Source organism: Amblyomma americanum, chromosome 2 (assembly GCF_052857255.1).
Source record: "Amblyomma americanum isolate KBUSLIRL-KWMA chromosome 2, ASM5285725v1, whole genome shotgun sequence".
NCBI lineage: Eukaryota > Metazoa > Arthropoda > Arachnida > Ixodida > Ixodidae > Amblyomma > Amblyomma americanum.
Genome location: NC_135498.1, coordinates 141,493,497 through 141,518,116, shown reverse-complemented (window position 1 = coordinate 141,518,116; position 24,620 = coordinate 141,493,497). Strand labels below are relative to the sequence as shown.

At 46.5% G+C, this 24,620-nt stretch overlaps 1 protein-coding gene across 1 annotated transcript; it reads left to right on the top strand.

Moving 5' to 3' along the window:
- The first annotated feature begins 1,004 nt into the window (after positions 1-1,004).
- On the top strand, positions 1,005-19,963 carry LOC144120104 (uncharacterized). The gene is made up of 5 exons (XM_077652557.1): positions 1,005-1,056; positions 4,484-4,598; positions 5,168-5,549; positions 6,823-7,051; positions 19,678-19,963. The coding sequence occupies exons 1-5, from the start codon at positions 1,005-1,007 to the stop codon at positions 19,686-19,688; spliced, it is 789 nt and encodes a 262-aa protein (XP_077508683.1). The 3' UTR covers positions 19,689-19,963.
- Positions 19,964-24,620: the final 4,657 nt, after the last annotated feature.

Sequence of the window (24,620 nt, the reverse complement as noted above, 5' to 3'; positions counted from 1 at the left end):
ACGTAGTCATCTTCTCCGCCACGTTTGAAGAGCACCTGAGGCGCCGGCGCGCTGTGTTCGATGCAATTCGTTCGACCGGTCTTTCGCTCAAGCCCGAAAACTGTCACTTCGCTTCCCAGGAGTTGAAGTTTCTCGGCCACATCGCTAGCGCTAAGCGATTCAGCCCTGACCCCGATAATGCAGCCGCCGTCGCTGCTTTTCCCGTGCCAACCGATAAGCGCGGTGTGCGCCGCTTTCTGGGTCTCTGTGCCTATTATCGGCGTTTTGTGCCGAACTTCTCCCAGATCGCTGAGCCGCTCACCCGGCTCAAGAAAGATGCCGAACCGTTCTTCTGGGGCCCGGAGCAACAACAGGCCTTCGGTGACCTGCCCACTCTTTTCCAAATTATGCCAATCTTTGGCCACTTCGACGAGTCAGCCGACACTGAACTGCATACAGACGCCAGTAACATCGGCCTCGGTGTGGTCCTTGTGCAGTGGAAGGGTGGTCTCGAACGCGTAATCGCATACGCAAGCCGGTGCTTGTGACGCTCGGAGGCGAACTATTCCACCACTGAAAAAGAATACCTGGAAATTGTGTGGGAAGTGACCTAGGTTCGCCCGTATTTATACGGCCCCCATTTCAGAGTCGTCAGTGATCACCATTCGCAGTGTTGGCTGGCGAACATCAAAGATCCCTCGAGACGGCTTGCACGCTGGAGCCTTCGCCTTCAAAAATTCGATGTCACCATCGCTTTGTAGGGCTTTACGCGTCCCGTTTTTTAGCCATTTGAAATTCGCGCGCTCTTTTCCAGTCATCTAGGTGCGCGCGCAGGCAGCCCAACTGTGCATGTTCGAACATTTCCTCTCCAGATGTGGCGATCGCTGCGAGGAATGCTTGATAAGGCCAGCGAAGCAGCGCGCGAGGGGATTCTTGGGGAAGCGTTGCTATATCGTGGTGACGGATTCGGAGGTCAGCCCGAGCCAGCAGGATGTACACGGACGGCGGGCCGGCACCGTACCGGGATGAAGAGCGCAGATGGAGGGGGCATCTGCAAGGATGGAACAGCCCTTTACAGTGAGTGGCTGCTACGCAAGCAGCCAGGTTTTATGTAGCGTTTCAAGCCCTCATCGCTGCCGCTTGGAATTATCCGCGAATTACTGTACTTTCTGTGTAGTTCTTTTTAACTGTCTTTGCGACTGTGTTTATTAGTTACTTCATGCTACAGTGTAGCGCTGTTTTCTTGTGTTTTTTTCGTTTGAAGTGTTGTTTTTGTCCGGAATAAATCGGTCTTTTGGCACTGCCTGTGGGTGTGTCACTCGACAGTTTAGACCACGGCTCGCGGACCACATTCCCTGGAAGGCGAGGCCTTCAAGTTCGAACAATGAAAGAATGTCTCACAGCTATAAGTACAGAGTGCGCAGTAAGGGTAGGCGATAGGTGGTTCGAGAGGATACCGGCAAGCTATCCCAGGAGACGAAAATCAGATTAAGAAACGCGAAACCAAGAAAGCGTCTAACCGTATGGATAGAATAGAACAGGCAGAGCTCTCAAAGTTAATAAATGAGCGCAGAGGTAGCAGACATAAAGAAGTTCAACATGGAGAATGTCTAGCATGCTTTAAGAACACAGGTAGCCTAAAGGAGTGAAGAGAAAACTAGTCATAAGTAAAAATCAGATGTATGCGCCGGGAGACAGAGGGGCGATGTCAATAGCAATATGGATAAGAAAATTAAAGCAGCCGAAGAATTGTATACAAATCTATAGAGTAGTCAAAGCAATCAGAACGTTAAAAAGTGAAGGAGTAGAGCACAGCAATGGGGCATCCCGCCAGTAGAAAAAGAGGAAGTAAACAAAGCCTTAGGAGCAATGCAAAGGTAGAAAGCAGCTGGTCAGGATCAGGTAACAGCAGATCTCTTGAAGGACGGAGGGGAGATTGTGCTAGAAAACTAGCCACTCTGTATACGCAATGCCTTATGACCTTGAACGTACTAGAAGCTTGGAAGAACGCTAACATTATCTTAATTCTTAAAAAGGTGACGTCAAGGACTTGAAAAATTACAGACCAATCAGCTTAATGTCCAATTCTTACAAGGTATTTACAAGGTAATCGCTAATAGAATCCGGACAATAGAACATTGGACTTCAATCAACCAAATTATCAGGAACGCTTTCATAAAGGATATTCCACATCATATCATATACCCACAATCAGTGAGGTTATACAGAAAGGCGCAGGTTATAACCAACATCTATATATACTTTTTATTGATTACAAGAAAGCATTTGACTCCGCGGAAACCTCTGAAGTCATGCAGGCATTGCGGAATGAGAAGTGTAGAAGATTCTTACGTGAAAATACTGGAAGATATCTGTAATGACTGCACAGCTACCATACTCTTTCATGAAGTCAGCAATAAAATTACAATAAGGAAGTGTTTCAGGTAAGGGAACACGATCTTGCCAGTGCTTTTCACAACCTGTTAACAGGGGGTGTTCCGAGGCCTGGATTAGGAACAGTGGGGAATAAGACATAATGGAGAATTCCAAAGTAATTTGCGATTGGCTGATGATATTGCCTTGCTAAGTAACTCAGGAGATGAGCTGCAAAATACGATCAATGAGTTAGACAGGGAGAGCAGAATGGTAATACCTAAAGTTAACGTGCACTAAGCAAAAGTAATGTTCAGCGGTCTTGCAAAGGAACAGCAGTTCGAAATTGTTAGTGAGGTGCTAGAAGTGGTAAGGGAATACGTGTACTTTGGGCATGTAGTGGCCGCAGATGCGGATCATGAGAAGGTATTAACTTGAAGAATAAGAATGGGGTGGAGCGTATGTGGCAGCTTCTCTCAGATCATGAATGGCAGTTTATCAATACCCCTCAAGAGAAACGTCTAAAAAAGCTGTATCTTACCTGTACACACCTACGGGACAGAAACGTGGAGGCTAACGAAAAGAGATCAGCTTAAGTTAAGGGCAACACAGCGATCTATGGAAAGGGAAATGATAGGTGTAACGTTAAAAGAAGTGATAAGGCAGAGTGGGTCAGGAAGCAAACGCTTGATCATCATCATCATCCTGACTACACCCTCTGGAGGGTAAAGGCGTAATCATGTCTCTACAATTAACCTGTCCTTTGCCAGCTGTGTCCACCCTATGCCTGCAAACTTCTTAATATCATCCGCCCACTTAACCTTCTGCCTTCCCTACGCTTGCCTTCTCTTGGAATCCACTCCGTTACCGTTAAGAACACGCGGTTATCTTTCCTTCGCATTACGTGCCCTGTCCAAGCCAATTTTTTCCTCTTGATTTCAACTAGGGTGTCACTAACCCGCGTTTGTCCCCTCATTCACTCTGCCGGCTTCCGGTCTATTAACGTTACACCTATCATTTTTCTTTCCATGGCTCGCTACGTTGTCTTTAACTTAAGCTGAACCCTGTTTGTTAGCATCCACGTTTCTGCCCTGTGTGCAGGGCAAAGGCATCTCCCATGTCTCTACAATTAAACCATGTCCTTTGCCAGCTGTGTGCACCCTACGCTTGCAAACTTTTTAATCTCATCCGCCCACCTAACCTTCTGCCTCCCCTACGCTTGTCTTTTCTAGGAATCCACTCCATTACCCTTAAGTACAAGCGGTTATCTTGCCTTCGCATTATTTGCCCTGTCCAAGGCCGTTTCTTCCTCTTTATTTCAACTAGGGTGTCATTAACCCGCATTTCTTCCCTCACCCACTCTGCTCGCTTCCTGTCTATTAACGTTACACCTATCATTTTTCTTTCCATAGCTCGCTACGCTGTCCTTAGCTTAAGCTGAACCCTTTTCGTTAGCCTCCACGTTTCTGCCCTGTAGGAGAGTACCGGTAAGATACAGCTTTTGTACACCTTACTGTTGAGGGAGATTGGTAAACTGTCATTCATGATATGGAAGAACCTACGATTTGCGCTCCACCTTATTCTTATTCTTCTTGTTATTTCCCTCTCATGATCAGGATCACCTGTCACTAGCTGCCTTAAGTAGACGTATTCTTTTACCACTTCCAGTACCTCGCTACCAATTGTGAACTGCTGTTCCCTTGCAAGACTGTTGAACAGTTTTGTGGTTTTCCGCATGTTAGTTTTTAGACCCACGCGTCACCGCTGCTTGTCTCATATCATATAGGATATAATTCTTAATGTATTCTTATTCAAAATCAAGAGTAAGAAATTGCCTTGGGCAGGGAATGTAATACGATGGCATGATAACCACTGGTCCTTAAGGGCAACGGAGTGGATTCCAAAAGAAGGCAAGCGTAGCAGGAGGCGGCAGAAAGTTATGTGGCCGGATGTGACTAAGAAGTTTTCAAGGATAATGTGGCCGCAGCTGGCACATGACAGGGTTTATTGGTGAGACATGGGAGAGGGCTTTGTCCTGCAGTGGGCGTATTCAGGCTGATGGTGATGATGATGATGATGATGATTGCCGCAGGATCAGTACCGGTGTCCGCAATCTACGCCTTCCACGCAGAGGAAGGTTACGGGCAGCTGTCGTTGAAAAAGAAACTGATGGGGAGCAAGGTACTGCCACGCGGGCACGTGGTTGCAGAAGAAGAGCCGGTCATGGTGGGCGCCAGTCCCCCCGCGTGGGTATGTGCCATGTACCTGGGGTGAAGAAGAAGAAGAAGAAGAAGAAGAAGAAGAAGAAGAAGAAGAAGAAGAAGAAGAAGAAGAAGAAGAAGAAGAAGAAGAAGAAGAAGAAGAAGAAGAAGAAGAAGAAGAAGAAGAAGAAGAAGAAGAAGAAGAAGAAGAAGAAGAAGAAGAAGGTTCTTCTATCGTTCGGTGCGAGTGCCAAGGGATTCCCGTTAAGCAGTGTATGCGGCTACCTTCACGATTACATAAGTGCAACTAATCGATTATCTTGTTAGCTATACACAAAATTCTTTCGCATGTCCAAAAAAGGGCTAGATTGATTCTATTCCGGATGACTCATACCTCTTGAATTCATTTTATTTTTCCCAATTTTTTTTTATCTTGATTCAGTCTTCTGACGTTTCCTTCCCCGCGCAAATGCTTCATTGGCATTCTACCCTATACCTTGGACAATCCCCCCCACGTGGGTATGTGCCATATTACTTGAGGAGAAGAAGAAGAAGAAGAAGGTGGGCGCCCATCGGCCGATCCCCCAGTGTGGGTATGTGCCATTTTTTGATAGGCTAACAACAACAACAACATCATCGGAGACATTCCTACCGAGGCCCAAAACAGTCGCAAAGGACATTCGCTCGACGCACCTGTCCAGGGCGCATTCGCCGCGCTGCAGTCACAAACACCGGGCTCGCGTGGACGTCGACGCGGCCAGCGGCCTACAGCTGGGCTCGTGGGGCCTGAGAATTTTTCTCTGCGTCTTCGCTCTAGGCTTTACGCTGAGCGCCTCGGCGGTCGTCCTCGAGCTCTCCTATAGATACGCAAGGTCTTCCTTGCGTGACGGTGGTCCCAGCGGAGAGCACCTGGTGGCGCACACAGCGGTGGTCTCCGCGGATGCCAGCGCAGGGTCCTCGGGTTTCCGCCGCACAATGAGTTTGCGCCGAGACCGGGTGAGTGCGTAAAGAAGCCGCTTTACTGGTCTTCCAGATGGAGTCACACTAGTAGCTGCTTTCGCTCTCTGGTGAGGACATCTTGGGGACAAAAGAAAACGTAAAAATCTGTTTTCTTCTTTTTTTCAAGCGATGCATAAATGTAAATGGGAACTCTGGTGTGTCAAAGCTCGTAGTGCACCCAAGTGCGCTTGCTCATGAACAAGGAATACTACTTCATATCCGACAGGGAAAGCGTGATTGCAATTAGTACGGAATAGCGTTCTCCATTTATTTACGTCCGCAGCTGTACGTGTTTAAGAGTGTTCTTCCCAGTGCAAAAACCTTCCACTGTATACTATCGATGTAAACAATTTTAGGAAGGAAGAGAGCTAACATTAGAGTATTGCAATAAACCGTGCGGAAGTCTCTTCAGGAAAAGAAGTCGCTGATTTGGTAGGAATTTTGCTTTGTATGAGACGAAAATAGTGCTTACCGGGGGTTTGCGGGCCTTATCGCTGATTGCAGTTGGCTTTTACGTTTAGTATATTGTGCTTTTATAATCGATGCCGCTAACCCGATGATATTAACTAATATTGTTATTAATAATGTTAGGTTTACATAACTAGACGAAATGCTCTGGGCTTTCCAGCCGCGCTATTGTGCAGCTAGTGTAAACGAGATACAAGTATTTGGGCTCATTGTAATGCTGTTTACGTTTTTTTCAGAAAAGTCGCGCAATAGTGCCGTATTTGGCGCCGAAACTTGATTGTTTTTTTGCACAAAAAGTTCGCCCGTTACGAAATCTTCGTTTGAGAGGAATTCAGGAATTTCACTAGCAGTAACGTACTATTTACACACAATGATTCGCATAAATCGGCGCGTTGTGTTCGGGCTGGCCTAATATAGCAGGGAATATATTGAAGAAATCGCAGTTTACAGAAGGCTCGGACGAAGCCTTTAAGCTCAGCATCGATACTACTTAATTGCAACTTGCCTATGCTTTAGTGAATATTTCGAGAAGGCACCGTCATTCAAATAACCTGCTAAAACGCTGTCGTTGAGCTTGTTATTTGTTGATTAAACGTCGTAAATACGCAAGTGCACTAGTGAACGTTTCTGTAGTGACTATTGCGGAGACAATCAGATTAGTGAAAAGTAGTTGGTTCCGCTCAAGTCCGGCCTTCTATGAGTCACGCCAGCCAACCTACAACTACAGCTGAAATGGCATCGCACTTCTCGGCTCTGCGTGGACTATGCAAGAAATGATGGCTGCTTACACTGACGTACGCAGCTTCACGGGAACCGCTGCGGCGCCGTGTGGTACACGTACTGCGCGCGGCCTCGCCGCTCCCGCTTCTACTACAAGCGCAGCGAGGGCCTCTGCACAGCGGCCACCGACGACAGCGCGCACGTGTGTGCCAAGAGTGCCAACCGGTTCGCCACCACGTCCGCCTGCCGAAAGACGCCACCAAGAGGGCTCACGGCTGCAGCCAGAGGGCGCTGTTTGGTGCATGCGGGAGGTACGTGTACACTGCTGCACAAGCGTTTAAGGTCTATTTGATTCGAACGATCCATTGAGTTGCAATGCTCCACCAATATAGCGCCTCGTTTAGGAGCGAACTACTAAAAAGACTTAACGTGTTTTGCCCACGACGTTTACCAGAACTGATCCTCATTATGCAGCTTCATCATCGCTCCTGACGCCAAGCGCAGGGAAACAGCAGGGCAAAAGACTCCTCTCCCACCGATCTCCCTTCGGCGTTCTTTTGCGCCGGCCGGGGATACACTACTGCAGAAAATTTCGCTGTGTAATGCATCTACCAGCTCTCTGTCTCTCCAGGGTACGCCTCCCTTCATTTCCACTCGATTGCTCTAAGAGGCCATCAGTTATCACTGCCACAACTTCCACGCCTTCCTCAATGTCTGTTTCCTTCTCTGGATGTCTTTCTCAAATGAGGTATGCGAACATTTCGTGCTCGAAGCACTCGATCGTACACGCTCGCTTTGTCGACCACCGTGATCCTGGCAGACCATCGCAAGCCGATGCAGAGACAGGTTATACCTCCCTTTGAACACCACCTCCACAGAAGGCATTCAGGGACCACCAACAATCTCCACCCTCGTAACGTGAAACGCTTAAAGTCGGGCTCCAACGATATGGCTCTCTAGTGATTCGAGCCGAAGTGGACAAAAGAGGCAGTGAGAAAATGGCTGCCGGCTGTTTTTATACAAACGGTAAAAGTCATTTCTAAGGGTCATTTGTTTAGTTCATGTCACAGACCTGAAGAAACTTACATATATGCAGGCAAAACCACAGTTTCTGTGGGAAAATGAGAAATACAAAAATATCGGCGAAAGACCACAAACACTGCACAAAGATGAAATACATCATCTGGCATTTTTTACTCTCTACAAAATCTAACCAAATTTCCACAGTACAGCAGACACGAACACAAAACAACCATCCCATTGGTCAAATAGGTTTCATAAAATGAATTTGAGTAAGTTTTTAATAATTAACAAGTTTTATAACATTGTTCTATCTCTGCCATTAAACTGTTGTAAACCTTGCTACCTGCATATTGTACCAGCCGTTCACTTAGGATGTTATTTGGGGGAAATTAAAGTTTCCGTAGGAGAGTTTTCTTGTAGGTCAAGAAGATGAACAAAACAGAGGCATTAATGTGATTATTACATTTTACTCTATTGTGTACAGCATCATCATCATCAACTTGAATATATCCACTGCAGGGCAAAGGCCTCTTCCGTGTCTCTCCAAATAACCCTTTCCTTTGTCAGATGCTGCCGCCCGATGCCTCCTAACTTCTTAATCTCATCCGCCCACCTGACCTTCTACCGCCCCCTGCTACACTTGCCTTCTCTTGGAATCCACTCCGTTATCCTTAAGGACCAGCGGTTATCTTGCCTTCACATTAACTGCCCTGCCCAAGCCCATTTCTTCCTCTTGATTTCGACTAGGATGTCATTAACCCGCGTTTGTTCCCTCACCCACTCTGCTCGCCTCCGGTCTCTTAACGTTGCACCTATAATTTTTATTTCCATGGCTCGCTGCGTTTTTTCTAAGCTGAACCCTATTCCTCAGCATCTACTTTTCTTCGCCGTAGTTGAGTACTGGTAAGATGCAGCTGTTGTATGCTTTTCTCTTAAGGGATATTAGTAAACTGTCTTTTATGGTTTATGAGGGTGTTAACGTCCCAGAGCGACTCAGGCTATAAGGGACGCCGTAGTGAAGGGCTCCGGAAATTTCGACCACCTGGGGTTCTTTAAATTGCGCTGATATCGCACAGTACACGGGCCTCTAGAATTTCGCCTCCATCGAAATTCGACCGTCGCGGCCGGGATCGAACCCGTATCTTTCGGGTCAGCATCCGAGCGCCGTAACCACTGAGCCACCGCGGCGGCTGTAAACTGTCATTCATGATAGAACCTTCCATATGCGCTCCACCCCGTCTTATTCTTCTAATTATTTCCCTCTCATGATTCAGGTCAGCTGTCACTGCCTGCCCTAAGAAGGCGTATTGCTTTACCAGTTCCAGCATCTCGCGTCCGGAAGTGGTAAATGAATGTGCGTAAAAGATGAAATGGCAAAATATTTATTACCTGGAAGAGTGGCTTACTGTGTTCGTTATGTGAACTTTGTGCTTTTCGTATAGCACATATTAGTAACCGCCAGGTAGAGTCAGATAAGTGTATATGTCAAACCTTAAGATTCTACATGATTGAGCCGCACAGTAGACTATGGCAATGGGTTCTAACAGTGTTTGCTAATTTGTATGACAAAAATAAAAATAAATTATATCCCCACGCTATGCCACTGTGGCCGTTATTGTGTAGCCTTGGAGCAGGGCGGTCAGCTCTAGACTTGCTCTTGATGTAAGGGCACGGGTTTTCTTCCACTGTATGTGTAGTGCTGCCGACTTTCAATTTTTCTCTTTCGAATTTTAAATAATTATGTTAATGATTATTACAAAAATCACAGCGAGAGTTTGGCAACGATAAAGAGATGTTCCGACCCCCCCCCCTGACACGAAGAATAAGAAACGGTTTAATGCATCGAATATTGCCAGTCCCTGCTTTCAAGAAAGCGTGTTCCCAGATCCCTGGGGTGGGGCGTATGAGACCCCCGAGACCCCCTGACTTTAAGCACTGGTTACGTGGTCAGCGACCCAGTGTCCATTAGGAAGCTTCAGGTCACGGCTAGTTGTAGGGGTTCAGGCGCGATGCGTACGCGCCATCGTGTTCAGCGGGACGTGATGTCTCCGGGGAAGTCCGAAGCGATCTACCAGGTGACGGGGGTTACCTGATGGAGCATACGATACGAGGCAGCATAACAGGAAAGAAGTTTCTCGTGGGGTTTGATGCCACGAGATTGCTTTCAAAGATAGGCGAGGTACCAAGGAGCGAAGAATGCCATGCGGTGACGGTAGCTGTAGGATTCCTTATTTCAGGCCTGCGTGGCAAGTAGCCGGGAGCATGCGAGTGGACGGACGTCGTCAGCACGAGCAGTTGTGTCGCGAGCGCATTCTAACAGCGAGCACAAGAGGTTGGAAGGCACTTGTGGAGAGTTAATTTAGGCTAGAGGCCGTAGACAAAATATAAACAGGAACAACCGGCAGTGTGATGGCAGGAGAAGTTGTAAGCGAATGTAACATATGGGGGAGCTATGTCTCCGTCACGAATGTCTGGTGAAGCGTACATTACAAGCATATCTGTGAAGATGCGGTTGAGGCGCTCTGCGAGGCCTTTTGTTTGGTGGTGACAAACGCTGGTTATCTTGTTTGCTGGAGCAGGAAGGTTTATGTCGCTGCAAGCATGGAGATAAAGGAACGGCCACGTTCGGCAATGAGTTGGCGGCGAGCACCATGATGTCCGATTAGGTCTTGAAGAAAATCCGCAACATCAATAGCACTACTGGTGGGGGGAGGGGGGTGTCCATTTGATTGCGAACCGGGTGGCATAGTGCGTGGCAACTTCAACTTATCTATTTCTAGAGGTGGACTCGGGAATTAGACCTAGAAGGTCCAGTCCGACAAGGTGGGACGGCTGGACTCGGGTGAGACGTCACTAGACTGAAAAGGCCTGTTCGGAGAATGTTGGTCATTTGCGGCACTGGCAGAGGCCGCATTCACCAACATAGTGGCTTACAAAAGGATAGAGGTGGTGCTATTAGAATCGAGGATGCACGCGGTCTTAAGAGCGCAAGACACCCAGATGGCCAGCAGTGGAGAGTTGATGCAGTTCTCGCAGTACAGCACTGTGAAGGTGCTTGGGCAGAACGATGAAGAGGTAGGAGCCAAAAGGGTTATTCTTACGGCGTTATGGCGCTTGATCACGGAAAAAAAACTGGCACATCGAAGGGTCATATGAGGCGGAGCTGAGGTGGTTGAAAATGCAGCGGAGCTCAGCATCCTGGTGATTTTCTGCGCCACCGTTAGCAAAAGCAGAGAGCGAGAGCAGGCCGGCGTCACAGGCACTCCATGCATTCTCAGACGAGCCAACGGGGTTTTTGGAGGGCAGCCGGCGTACGTGTGTGTTGCCTACCAGCCTTAAACAGAGTCCTCTAATCGTACTTTTTAGTAGCAGGGCTCAACGAACAGGACGGCCCGTTAGGGTTATCACCATATAGTCAACAGAGTTCGTGCAGTGAGTACTATAAAAAGTGGCCGTATAAATACGGCTGGAATTTCCCAACGGCCACAATAGGGCTAAGCACACAGCTCCGTAGAATAATTGTGCTCTGATGTAAAGAGTGTGCGGCTGGCGGAGGCGATTACTAGTTAGGGCCCGGGTCGCCGCTGAGAAAAGATAGCGCCTAACGGACTACGAGGGAGAGGGGGGGGGGCGGGTGGTGGCCCAGGGAAGTTTCCCAAGACTTGCGAAGTGGTAAGCTTTGAGATCCGAGCTACAAAGGCCTTTTCTTGCCTGAGCCTTCCCGGGAAATGCGACGTGCCTTCATAGAAGATCGATGAGGATGGTGAAAAACTATTGCGTGGTATATGAGGGGTAGTCCGAGACGCCATTGGAACATACCGCCATCCGTGCCTTCACGACCAACTCCTCTTGAGCAAGTAGTTCAGAGCAGCCGAGCAGAGTCGCCTCCCTGTCCTCATTAGTAGGGTTGGGATAGAGGGTAAGAGCCGGATTGTGTTGCCGTGCCCACACTCTGTGGTAGATGTCAGCCAACTCCCCACAGTGGGCAGTACCACTGACTGTCCGGTCAAAGAGTTTCAAGATTGCTGAAAAGAGAAGACTGTTCGTCTAGAGTCGTCTCAGAATTCGCTGGTCAGCCCCTCTGAGTCCCTTTGCAGGGGCTGCGTAGCGGCGATCAGTTTCGCAATAATATGCAATATTTGGCAGGAACTGAAGAGGTTTGGTCTCTCCTGTGTCCCAAAATGCATGAAATAAACTAGGGGTTCCCGTTAAATGAGTACTGGAGCAGCTGTACCCGCAGCCTCATTTCCTCGTAGTCCCTGATGCCCACGGGTCTAGACAACTGGGTGCGGGATCCTCGTTCCTCGTGCTATTTTGCAAAATTCTATGGGCGAAAAGTGGCACCTTACCCCGTGTGAAGCTCTCACAGGCTCTCCGTCAGTCAGTGATGACCACGCGCGAATTAGAATTCGAGACTGCAAATGCGATAGCAATTTGTTCGGCTTGTGTTACATGCGGCGCTTTAAAGGAGAGCCCGTCTACCTGTGTTATTCTGTGGATGACTGCCGCCGCATTCCACCCCTCGCGGTTGCGACCGGCTACATTCACGCCACGGATACCTGTTTTATCACCATATAGCGTTCGAGAGCTCAAGCACGCTCTTCTCGTCTTCCGGCAAGCATGTCCTGCGTCATATCCTTCGGCAAAAGGTCGAACCCGAAGGCCTCTGCCCAAAATGTTCCAGAATTCTAACAGTTTGTAGTGTTGCGCCTGTAAGTTAGAGGTGTAATCTGTCAAGAAGTCTTCTACCCGAAGGGGTAGTCTTGTGTATTGATGCATGATGCGTGCTTCGCGTAGCTCTTTTGTAAAACAGCGCGAAGAACGTCTGACAAGAACAAGAAGGCCACGGGACGAGTGCTGTCCCTTGTCCTTGTTCTTGTCCGACGTTGTTCGCGGCAGTGATCGCGCCGCTGATCGCCGTTTGTGTCTGCCAAGCCAGAAAAGCATCTTGGTACGGGAAGCTAGGAGTGGCTTCCACGGAAGCTCTTGCCGCCTGTGGGTTTTTGCAGCCGTCCGCCGGGCACAGCAGAACGTCGTGCCGTATATTGGCCTTTGAGTACTGGCGACAGGCTAGACATTTCAAGGGTTGCTTGGAAGTAGCTTGCGGGTGTCATTAAGACGGACAAAGCTTCCGGGAGATCATTCCGTGGATAGTGCGTCACGTCGGACCAGCTCAGCGAGTTCCTTTGAAACACTGTGCGTCCCCGACTGTCACCCAAGAAGAAAAGGATCTACCCAAGAAGGAAAGGTTTTCATCTTTTCCGATGAACAGCTCCCGCCGGACATAACTGACGTTCTCAAGCTCGGCCCCAAACATGCCTTCGAGCCAAGACTAGACCGGGCGGAAAAACTTTCAATGTCAAGGTCAGTTGCAAGAAAGGTGGAGGATAATGAAAGACACCGATATATTACTGAGTGTGTGCAAGTGCTTGACCGCACGAAGGAGTAAAAGAAGAAGCCTAGTACGGCACATGCCATAGCAAAGTGCGCGTGGTCGCATAGCTTGAGGCTGATTCAGTCGGATAAAGAAGGCGGCTTTGCTGTCTTTTCCGAACAGCAATTCCAAGAAAAAGCGTTACCAGCGATTGTCAAGAACTTCGAGGTTTTACCCTTGAAGGAAGCTGAGACCAAGAATCAACCCGTGGCACTTCTCAACAATCTTCGATTGAACAGCTGTGCACACAGGTTGGAAAGTGCAAGAAACTTCACCTGGAGATATTTTTCAGTGCAAAAACGCATAAGGTTGACGTCCCGTTTCGTGCAATTCTCTCACAGCGCTCGGCCCGTGTCCTTCTAATTCTTGTCCGACGTTGTTCGCGCTGTGTTACAAAAGATGCATCTGTACCAACTTTCACAACTGAACGTTCTGCGTAGCTCTCGCAGTGAATTTAGGACTCCCAGCTCTTAAAGTCTGCGATTCGACATGGATATCGTAAAGTCGAGTGTGCGCTTAATAACCTTCCTGATAAACGCGTTTAGGCGCTCCTCGTCATGTTTGTTGAATTTCAGGTACGGGACTGAGTATAATATCCGGATAGACACGAAAGCGTGGGCTAATATCAGAGCGTGCTTGCCCCGGTGGCTTCCACGTCTATTCGAGACGCGCTGAATCATTCTGCTCACCTATTCTCTAACTTTCCGTACCTTATTAAGAGCCGTTTCAGTTTTACACTGGTTATGGGTGAATACTCCTGATGTTCTGATTTCCCCTTTCTCCCGGAACAAATTCAGATTTGTTTGGGGCACAAGCATCCAGCTACTCGAGGAGGCCATACGCCTGAGCATTTTGGAAAGGTGATCAATCTGAGAAGAATAGGCAAGTGAGAAGACAGCGACGTCGTCCAGGTAGTAAAATCACTAGTACCACTTGATTCCTTAAAGAAGGACGTCCATCATGCGTTTGAAGTTGGCCGGCACACTGTGTAAGCCAAAACCATAACTTTAAGTTGATGTAGGCCATGAGGTGTCTCAAACATCTTCTCACAGTACTTGCCGACTACCATAGAGACAATCAATGGTGCCGTCTATTCTGGCAGGTAGTACACGCCCGTATTTAGGTAATAACAATCAATACCAATACACTTTGAGCCGACCTTTTTCTTCAAAAGGACGAATAGCAAGACCCAAGGACTGTGGGTAGTTTCCATGATGTTCTCAGTGAGCAATTTGGTAAACTCGGCTATTATGAACTGTCTCTCAGGATGAGCGACTTAGTTTGGGTGGGGGGGCGGATGGGAAGAGCAAAACAATAACAATCCTTTGATGCGCAAGGCAGTTGGTAGGTGTATGTAAATGGTTTCCCTGGCCTACCTCAAATATCTTATTTTTTAAACCTTGGCTAAAGTTAGCCTGGACATTCTGTACTTAGCCTGGACATTCTGTACTTTATATATATATACATATATACATGTGTGTGTGCGTGTGTGTGTGTGTGTGTGTGTGTGTGTGCGTGTGCGTGTGTGTGCGTGTGTGTGTGTGTGTGTGTGTGTGTGTGTGTGTGTGTGTGTGTGTGTGTGTGTGTGTGTGTGTGTGTGTGTGTGTGTGTGTGTGTGTGTGTGTGTGTGTGTGTGTGTGTGTGTGTGTGTGTGTGTGTGTGTGTGTGTGTGTGTGTGTGTGTGTGTGTGTGTGTGTGTGTGTGTGTGTGTGTGTGTGTGTGTGTGTGTGTGTGTGTGTGTGTGTGTGTGTGTGTGTGTGTGTGTGTGTGTGTGTGTGTGTGTGTGTGTGTGTGTGTGTGTGTGTGTGTGTGTGTGTGTGTGTGTAATTACAACACAGGATTTGCGGCAGCACAGAAAGTACAGAGAAAAAAGAAAGATAGGAAGAAAAACAATAAGGCGGCAAAAATGAAGTTTACTGGGAGTGAACATGTTCAAGAGAAGATCTGAACAAATCTGAGTCGGTAACTGTGGCAATTGAGGTGGGCAGGTGCTTCCATTTATTGCTTGTCTTGGGAATAAATGAGTGAAAATACGTGTTCAAGCGACAAAAGGGGATGCCTACTTTATGAAGGTGGATTCTACGGGATAAAATGTATTCAGGTTCAGAGCTGCGCTTCATTAAGACTGCGATGTGTTGATAAATTTTGTGAGAGGTAAGCGACACATTATTCTTCGTGGGGAAAGAAGTGGAAGGTTCAAAGTAGCTTTCATACTTTATACACTGGATAAACGAGAGTAGTTGTGAAGTATGATTTTGCACAGGCTCCAACGTATCAGTGTGACGTTCAAGAGCAGGATCCCACACCGAGCATGCATATTCCAGTTTTGAGCGTACGGGTGATTTAGAGTAAAAGTTTTAAAGGAGTATAGACACCTCATTTTCGTGGCATGTTTTCTTCTCCACAGCAATTTGGAAGCCACTACTACGCATGAATCATCATGTGATATTCGCTTACGGCAGCTAAATAACGTATAATCGAATTTTTTCGGTCAAGTTGTTGCGGTTGCGGTTTCAATAGTCGAACGACGGCTGTGTCGTCAAGGGGTGGTTTTGTGTCCCGTGAGGCAGAGTAAAACGTCCATACAGTCGCTGCTTCATGGTTTTAATTTAATGCAGTGCTAAAGCCTGCGTTCCTAAAGAGCCGGAATGACAATGAATGTGAAAGCAGCAATTATATTGCAGTTTTTTCATGTCTCACGTGACTTGTAAACACACGTTGACGTCACAGTCCACATTCCGCTGCTAATAGCGAGACCGAAACAGCATGAGAAATATATACGATAATAAATTATTTAGTGGTCGCAGGAGAATATCAAGTGGTAATCCGTGTTTAATAGTGCCTTCCGCATCATTACAAACAAGGAACAGGAACCCAAAAGTTGGGTGTCCATACTCCTTTAAGGAGGAGGGTGCCATAGTGAAATTTTGCCTTAACTTTCCAAGCCGGCGATTGGCATTGCTGCAAATGAAATTTATGTGTGTTTACAAAGGACAGGTTGTTGGTTATATAAACACCTAGGTATTTGTAAGATGTTACGCATTCCAGGGAAAGACCTTCAATCTGGTAGTTAAAAAGGACAGTGGAAACAGGCGTGCTCCAAGAAATTCGCATTGCTTCCACTTTTAAGGGCTAAGGCGCATGTTCCAGGTGCTGCACCAGTCCGATATTCTTTTAATGTCAGACTGAAGTTGGGCGAAATGAGCGATCGAATTGTACTTTAAGTTACGCAGTCGTCAGCGGACAATCTAATAGAAGAGTTATTTTGGTCAGGCAGGTCATTAATTTAGGTAAGGAAATGTAATGGTTCCAGCACAGAACCCTGGGGTATATCCGTGTAAACTGCAGAAGAGGAATCAGTTATTGGCATATACAAACTGTGTTCTGTTGCGACGAAAATTTTCGATCCATGCTAAAAAGCTGGAATCAATGTAAGCCTGCTAAGGTTCATACAAAGTAATTGAAGGTTAAGAAGATCAAATGCTCTAGAGAAATCTAGAAATATGCACACGATGTAGGATCCAAGGTCTATGGCAGCAAGAAAGATATCACTTTCATCACTAGAAAGATATGAGCGGCAACTCACACGAAAAAAATTTGCGAAGCCCATGCTGATGGTTCCTAAAAATGAGTTTTTATCACAAGGTTCGAATAGATTATATGTTCGAAGATTTTGCATGGAAAACTAGTTAAAGAAATTAAGTTAGTGGGTGAAAGCACGTCACCGGACTTGAATAACGGTACCAGCTTTCCCACCTTAGAATCGTTTGGTAACACAGAAGAATGCAAAAGTTTGAGTAAACAGTTTAGAAAGGATTATTAGTGAGTACACAACAGTACTCTTAAAAAATGCAAATTAATACCTTCTACCCCTAAGGACGAAGACCATTTTAATTTCCTAATTAAGTTCTGCACACCGACCGAGTCAATAAGTAGTGTCCATTGGAGGAAAGTTCATGTAATCGACAACAGGTAGGGAAACAGACTGCAGTCGCAAAAAGATGTTTGAAAATACTCCGCACTTATTTATTTTTTATACGTTTTATTTTGTAGCCGTTTTAAGGAAATGTACTATGGGTATCGCTGCATGCCCGTTATGACAAGTAGGGGTATGTATTTATTTGTTAGCGAATTGACTTCCTTTAGAGAAAGGCCAGTTTTCTTCGAGAGTAGGTGCAAAAACATTTGGTAGGTATTCATCGAAAAATGTTCCGAGTTCTCTATTTATTGAAGCAAATTCTGCCTTGCAATTTCTCATGAAGTTTGGCGCTAGCGCGGAGCGACTCACGGTTCCTGTAAACGAGAATAGAATGATAGTGCGGTCACTGAGGCCTGGTAGAAAAGTGACTGAAAGAAAACATCGGGGAAGTAGCCAGAATCAGATCTAGGACATTATTGCTAGCTGTCATGGTTCATGTTGGTTGCGTTATGATTTGCGAGAACTTGAAATCAGTGCACTCGTTTAGAAATGCTGCGGTTTGAAATGACTGGTCGGTGGCAAACGGATCAGACGAACTTACTTTAGGGTAATTAAAATCACCCAGCAGGAATATAAGTGAGTTTGGCAATCGGACGACGATAATATTTATTACATCATGAAGATCGGTGCAAAATGAGGAAGGGTGGTAGCATGTGAAGAAAACCACGTCAAGGCGGTTAATGCGTATACAAGCGCACAACATTTCTAAGGAGGAGACGATAGGCATATGAGAACTGTGAATATAGTCTGCGATGGCAATTAGGACATCTCAGCCTGATCTAAGAGCACGATCACATCGATATATGTTGAAGGAATTTTCGCGGTTTAAAAGCTGGTTGTTAGAAATCTTTGCGTTGACCCAAGTCTAAGTGAGTATGCAAACATCGGTGTTACAAGTATCAGTGAGGGAACACCGGCCATCACGCTTGTCCACTAGACTTCTAGTGTTTGAACAAAAACAGAAAACAAATTTCACTTGCAGAAACACGAGCACAGTTTGATTGCTAAGATAAAGCTTGCTCGTTTTCATGAGGTGCAGGCTCGGCAGCGTTGACATGCGCAAACGTATCATTAGAAATATCATATTCGCATTCACACACTGTCCGGTAGAGGGGATAGATAAACAATTTTTTTTCCCGAAGAAAAGTTCGTTGTATCGAAATGAGAACTGATGACCGCTGGCTTTTCGAAAATCATGTAGTTTTTTTCGTGAGGTGTGAGTAGCCGTTTAGAGTCTCCGCAAACAGAGATGCCTGACTATTTTAGATTTGACCTATCGAAAAAAACGGCTTCTTTGATTTTGAAGCTCAGAAACTTTGCTGTCACCAGACGACATTTGTTTATAACAAACTTGCCCAGCCTATGCGCTCGGATAATAGCTTCATCACCTAGCTGCATGTTTAATGATGATAAAATGGCGTCGCTAACTCTTTTTCCGATTCCGCCAATTATTCCAAGTGCTGACCGGGAGAACCGCAGAACAGCAAGATTTCGCGCCTTGATCAGTTTTCGAGTTCGTATAAGCGTGTACGAATGGCGGTCGTTTCGGTGTGAGTAGCGTTCGATACTGAACGGGCAATATCATTTTCAGAGCAGCATTGTGAAGCAGCAAAGTCAGCTTTCACAGCCGTTAGTCGGTCATGAAAATTGATCATTCGCTGTTCGAGATTTATTTTCATTTCCTTTATTTTGCAAATCTGGGACAGGAATTTTGAGTGATTTTTGTCTATTTTACCGTTCAGTGCTTTCAGTAACGCGACAACGTTGTTATGATTCTTGCTTTGATCATCCTAGGGAGGCCCAGGGTTCAGTTCCATATCCCTGCCCAAAAAAGTAACTTCAACACATGCGGAAATCCAGTACCAGTGCTAAACAAAACATTTGGGCATTGAAAAAGCAGCAGGTTTACAGAACGAGGAAAGATTAGGACTAACCTGCATTAGAAAGCAGTAGTAGTTTTGGCGCGTTCGCATATCTGCTGCTCTTTCATGCCCATTGAAGAACCAGGCGTGTAGAACGTAGTTAAACCTGCTCCGGGGACATGATGCCTCCGTCGATGCCGCTTGCATCAAGGACGAGGGCAACGTGAACCGATACGCTTCGAGTGACTGGTGAGAGATCTTGGTGTTTGCGCCCTTTAAAATGGAAAACTCTCACTGCACCGCCAAATGCTTCGATTTCTGCTCAGAAGGTTACAGATTTAAGCGCTAACGTTGTTTAGAACCAGATATCTGAGGTTTAGCGAGGAGTACGTTCACTATCCTTCGCGAAAACTGGGGCCACTCCAGCGGACATTTCACACGGGCATGCTGGCAGAAGGTTCGAAGTGTTCTGCCTAAAACACTTCTGTAATCATTTAAAATTCGAGGCAGAGGTATTTACCGAGAACGGACCTAATTCGCCACGAAAAAGTTCTTGAATTGCTACACAAAAATATAACACGTAGCAAGAAATATCGTTACTCGTAGACGCTTTTATCTTGATGTCTGCAAATCTCGCAGGGACGACATGAAACGTCCGCTGTGGTTCTTCAACGGCACACGTTGCTTCGAGTGGCGCTACCCGCTGGGCCAGTGTCCGGCGCCCGATCCCCCGGCCTTCCGGTGGCGAAGCGCCTGCCGCTCGCGTTGCGCCGTCCAGCAGTCGCGGGCCGGGCACTCGGCCCGCTGCCGGATGCCCGAGCCTAAGCAACACTGCAGCCACCGACTGCTGTGCTATCCCGTCTTCGCAGCCGCAGGCACGCCGGGCCGCAGGCGGCTGGCGTGTGTGCGCGTGGGGCCCACGACACTGCTGCCCTACCGGTGCCAGCGAGGCGCCAATAGGTTCCGCACGGCTGACGAGTGCAAGAGACGCTGTGTGCATACGCACTGACGGTGGGAGCATCGTTCTGCAATGAGAGCGCGCAAGGCGTGAGAGCACTTTGTTTCTGGCGCTCCGCAAGTGTTTCCACAGGATTTTCAGTGGACTCTTGTCACGGCTGCGATTTTTCTCGTGCATAGTGATGAAGGCAAGTTTTTCGACAGGCCCTATGAAGGTGTTCGTCTTTGAGATTTCTGCCTGATGTTTAGACTCTACAGCTCCATTATCAGTCAACTGAATGAGTGCTGCGTATTAAAAATCCACAACCAGCGGCAGAGAAGGCTTAAACTCTAAGAGGCTTCGAGGGGCCAGTCTTCAAGACGAGGAAATGCTTCTTTTAACTGACTAAAATCGGACCCACTGGTCGGATTACTACGGCCGCCAAAGAAAGCACGAAGAATACCTAGCATGTCAGCGTACATATCACTTTCGCAACGAGTTTGTAAAATGTCTGAAAATAGCAGCCGGCATTTCACCATTGAACGCGCGGCAGAACGTTGGTTCAAGCTTGATAAATGAGCTCCTGGATAAGGCGTTGTGATGCGTATTAGTAACGTGTGTTTGAGGTGTGTTTGGTGTGGTTCAAAGGGTTTAACGTCCAAAAGCTACTCAGGCTATGAGGGACGACGTAATGGAAGGCTCCAGATATTTTCGAACACTTGGAGGTTCTTTAAAGTGAACAACGCACAGTGCACGGGACTCGAGCATTTCGCCTCCGTCGAAATGCGACCGCCGCGGCCGGCATCGATCCGGCGTAGGTATTAAATGTGTGCGAGTATGTAGTGGCGTAGTATGTCGTTAAGTGTATCCCAGAGTGTGAATGGTAATGGTAGTGGGCAATCGGTAATTGTAATTGTAGATTGGTACTCGGTAATGTGATCGGTAATTGTAATTGTGATCAATGACTCTGATCGGTGAAGCGATTGTGGATTGGTAATGAGTAATGGTGAGCGGTAATAGATGATTAGTGATCGCTGAGTCACCCGCCTCGGTGGCTCAGTGGTTAGGGTGCTCGACCACTAATCCGGAGCTCCCAGGTTCGAACCCGACCGCGGCTGCTGCGTTTTTATGGAGGAAAAACGCTAAGGCGCCCCTGTACTGTGCGATGTAACTGCACGTTAAAGATCCCCAGGTGGTCGAAATTATTCCGGAGCCCTCCACTACGGCACCTCTTCTTCCCTTCTTCTTTCACTCCGTCCTTTCTGCTTTCCCTTACGGCGCGGTTTAGGTGTCCAACGATATATGAGACAGATACTGCGCCATTTCCTCCCCCCCCCCAAAAAAAAGAAAACATTCATTATTACGATGTCCCGCCGCGGTGGCTCAGTAGTTAGGGCGCTCGACTACTGATCCGGAGTTCCCGGGTTCGAACCCAACCGCGGCGGCTGCGTTTTTATGGAGGAAAAACGCTAAGGCGCCCGTGTGCTGTGCGATGTCAGTGCACGTTAAAGATCCCCAGGTGGTCGAAATTATGCCGGAGCCCTCCACTACGGCACCTATTCTTCCTTTCTTCTTTCACTCCCTCCTTTATCCCTTCCCTTACGGCGCGGTTCAGGTGTCCAAAGATATATGAGACAGATACTGCGCCATTTCCTTTCCCCCAAAAAACCAATTGTTATTATTATTCATTATTATGATCGCAGAGTGGCGATCGATAATTTTAATCGATTTTTGAGATTAGTACTTTGTAAGTAAATGCGCTTTATGGTTGCTAAATGATACTTGTGGTTTAACAAAGTGTGTAGTTGGTGATATGTAATCTACAACCGTGTATTCGAAAAGTGTCACCTTCTCGCGGCGGCTGCCAGGAGGAGCAGACCATGGCGGCATGTGTGGAAAGTTTCCATCACGCGTGAGTGCCACTAGGGGGCGCATACAAAGAGGAGAAGACACCATCGCGTCTACTCTTAATGTGAAGATTGAGTCGTTCCAATTTTCTAGACATCTTCTGAACACGACTAGCGAACCGCGTGTATAGACTTTCACACACGAACAGAGAGAACACGGACACACTACCAGCACGTGCGTGCTGCCTGTGAGCTAGGGTACGAATGCTTGCTCGAACGCAACAGAGAACGCATCACATGGAAATAATTTGCGTGTTCCAAGGTGTTAAAATCGCAACATTTTCAAGAAGTCTTATTTTGGTTATTCATAAGTGAATGAAATTGATCTGTGCTGATCTGTGCCGAAAGTCAGAGAGAATAAACCGCGCTGATTTGTGTTGTACCATCTCCAGTAGGTCGCTCAAACTCTTAACACCAGGGTCCCAGACTGATGAAGCATATTCTAGTTGTGAACGTACGAGTGTCGTATAGAGTAGAAGTTTGATGTTAGTTGGGGCTGCGTGAAAGTTACGTCTCAGATATCTGAGCATGCGATTAGCTATGTTAGTGATATGCTCAATGTGCGCATGCCAGCTAAGGTCAGACATAATATGAATTCCGAGGTACTTATATCTTGTAACTGGATAAAGCAACACATCATTAAGAGTATATACGGGCAATTCACAATTAACGCGAGAAATGCGCATTAGTTTGCTCTTTTCAGCATTTAAAGTCATATTCCAAGTTTTACACCATGTTGAGATAACGTTAAGGTCAGACTGAATTATGTGTTTGTCACTAATATTAGTTATTTCCCGAAAAAGGACACTGTCATCGGCAAAAAGATGTACAGAAGAAGAAAGGTTACTGGGTAAGTCGTTGATAAATATAAGAAAAAGCAGGGGTCCCAAGACGGTGCCATGGGGCACACCGGAAAGGACAGGGTGAACGGTGGAATTAACGTTCTTAACAGCAACAAATTGCAGACGATGGGTAAGAAAAACTTCGAGCCATTTTAGAATGTCAGTGTCTAATTCCACCATGTGCAGTTTTAGTAACAAAAGATGATGGGAAACCTTATCAAATGCCTTTGCGAAATCTAGGAAGATGCAGTCGGCGATCGAGCGGCAATCTAAAATTGCGTGGAGTTTGTGTGCGAATAAGAGTAACTGTGTTTCGCATGAATAGGATTTCCTAAAATCGTGCTGAGAAGGATGGAAAATGAGTTTGATTCAAGGAAAGCGAGAAATGTGAAAAGAGTATGTGCTCTAAGATTTTGCATGTGATGCTGGTAATAGATATGGGCCGGTAGTTAAAAGGCGAATGTTTATTACCAGATTTATGCACAGGAGCCACCTTACCTATCTTCCAATCGGCCGGTAGTTCGTCGTTTTCCAAAGATTGCTGAAATTTTTTAGTTAAGGCAAGCGATGAATACATTTTAGTACTTTTCAGGAACTTTGTAGTAATGCAATTAACGCCAGCACTGGAGGATATCTTAAGATTATGAATTATTTTATCTATACCGTCAGGATGTATGATGGCAGGGTACATTGGGAGAAAGTTATTATGAGACAGTTGAGAGATATTCGTAGTTTCACCACTTGAAAAAAAGCTCGAAAATACATCATTCAGTACATTTGCACAGGAAGTATCACATATAGGTTCGTCACTTGAATTCGTTAGTATTATTCTAGACGTTTCAGAGGGGTTAATGATGCTCCAAAATTTTCTTGGGTTATTGAGCAACATACCCGGTAGAGTGCTATTCTGGTATTCTTGACCGCAGAATTGTAAGTGTAAGCTGCAGAGCGATAACGGTACCAATTATGTTCAGTGCGCGATTCTTAGCTGAACGGAAGAAGCGTTTCTTACAGTTAGACAGGCGCTTAAGATACGCGTTATACCATGGCGCATGCTGCTGATAAGATATTACGCGACTGGGTATGAAACAGGATAGATAAGCGGGCGAGTTGGTGATACATAATGCAAAAAAAACAGCGCGAACAAACGGGGACTAGACGAAGAATACACAGGAACAAGCGCTGACTCTCAACTAAAGTTTAATCACAGGAAGCACACTTATAAAAGGAAACAGAAAACGAAAAAAACACAAAATCAGAACGCATGTGTTACTATGTGATGTCCAGATATGCAACCTCACAGTCACGCAGGAGCAGGGATGGTTGGCTGACACATAATCTTGGTTTCTTTGTCATGTTATACGCCTCGATAATTTCCCTGGTCAACTGGTCGGGGTGTTTGTACAAAATGTCAGTAAAATGTCAGTATCATTGCCGAGAGTGTCAATCATGTTTTCCGTCCTTGCATTTTACTGATATTTTGTACAAACACCCCGACCAGTTGACCAGGGAAATTATCGAGGCGTATAACATGACAAAGAAACCAAGATTATGTGTCAGCCAACCATCCCTGCTCCTGCGTGACTGTGAGGTTGCATATCTGGACATCACATAGTAAAACATGCGTTCTGATTTTGTGTTTTTTTCGTTTTCTGTTTCCTTTTATAAGTGTGCTTCCTGTGATTAAACTTTAGTTGAGAGTCAGCGCTTGTTCCTGTGTATTCTTCGTCTAGTCCCCGTTTGTTCGCGCTGTTTTTTTTTGCATTGGGTATGAAACGGCTGGTGAGATCTAAGATTTTGTTCTTGAATAAGAGCCAGTTTGCGTTTACCGATCGCGAGTCGAATTCGTCGAAAAAAGTGGCCAGGAAAGAACCGAGTTCATTTCTAACTTTGTTG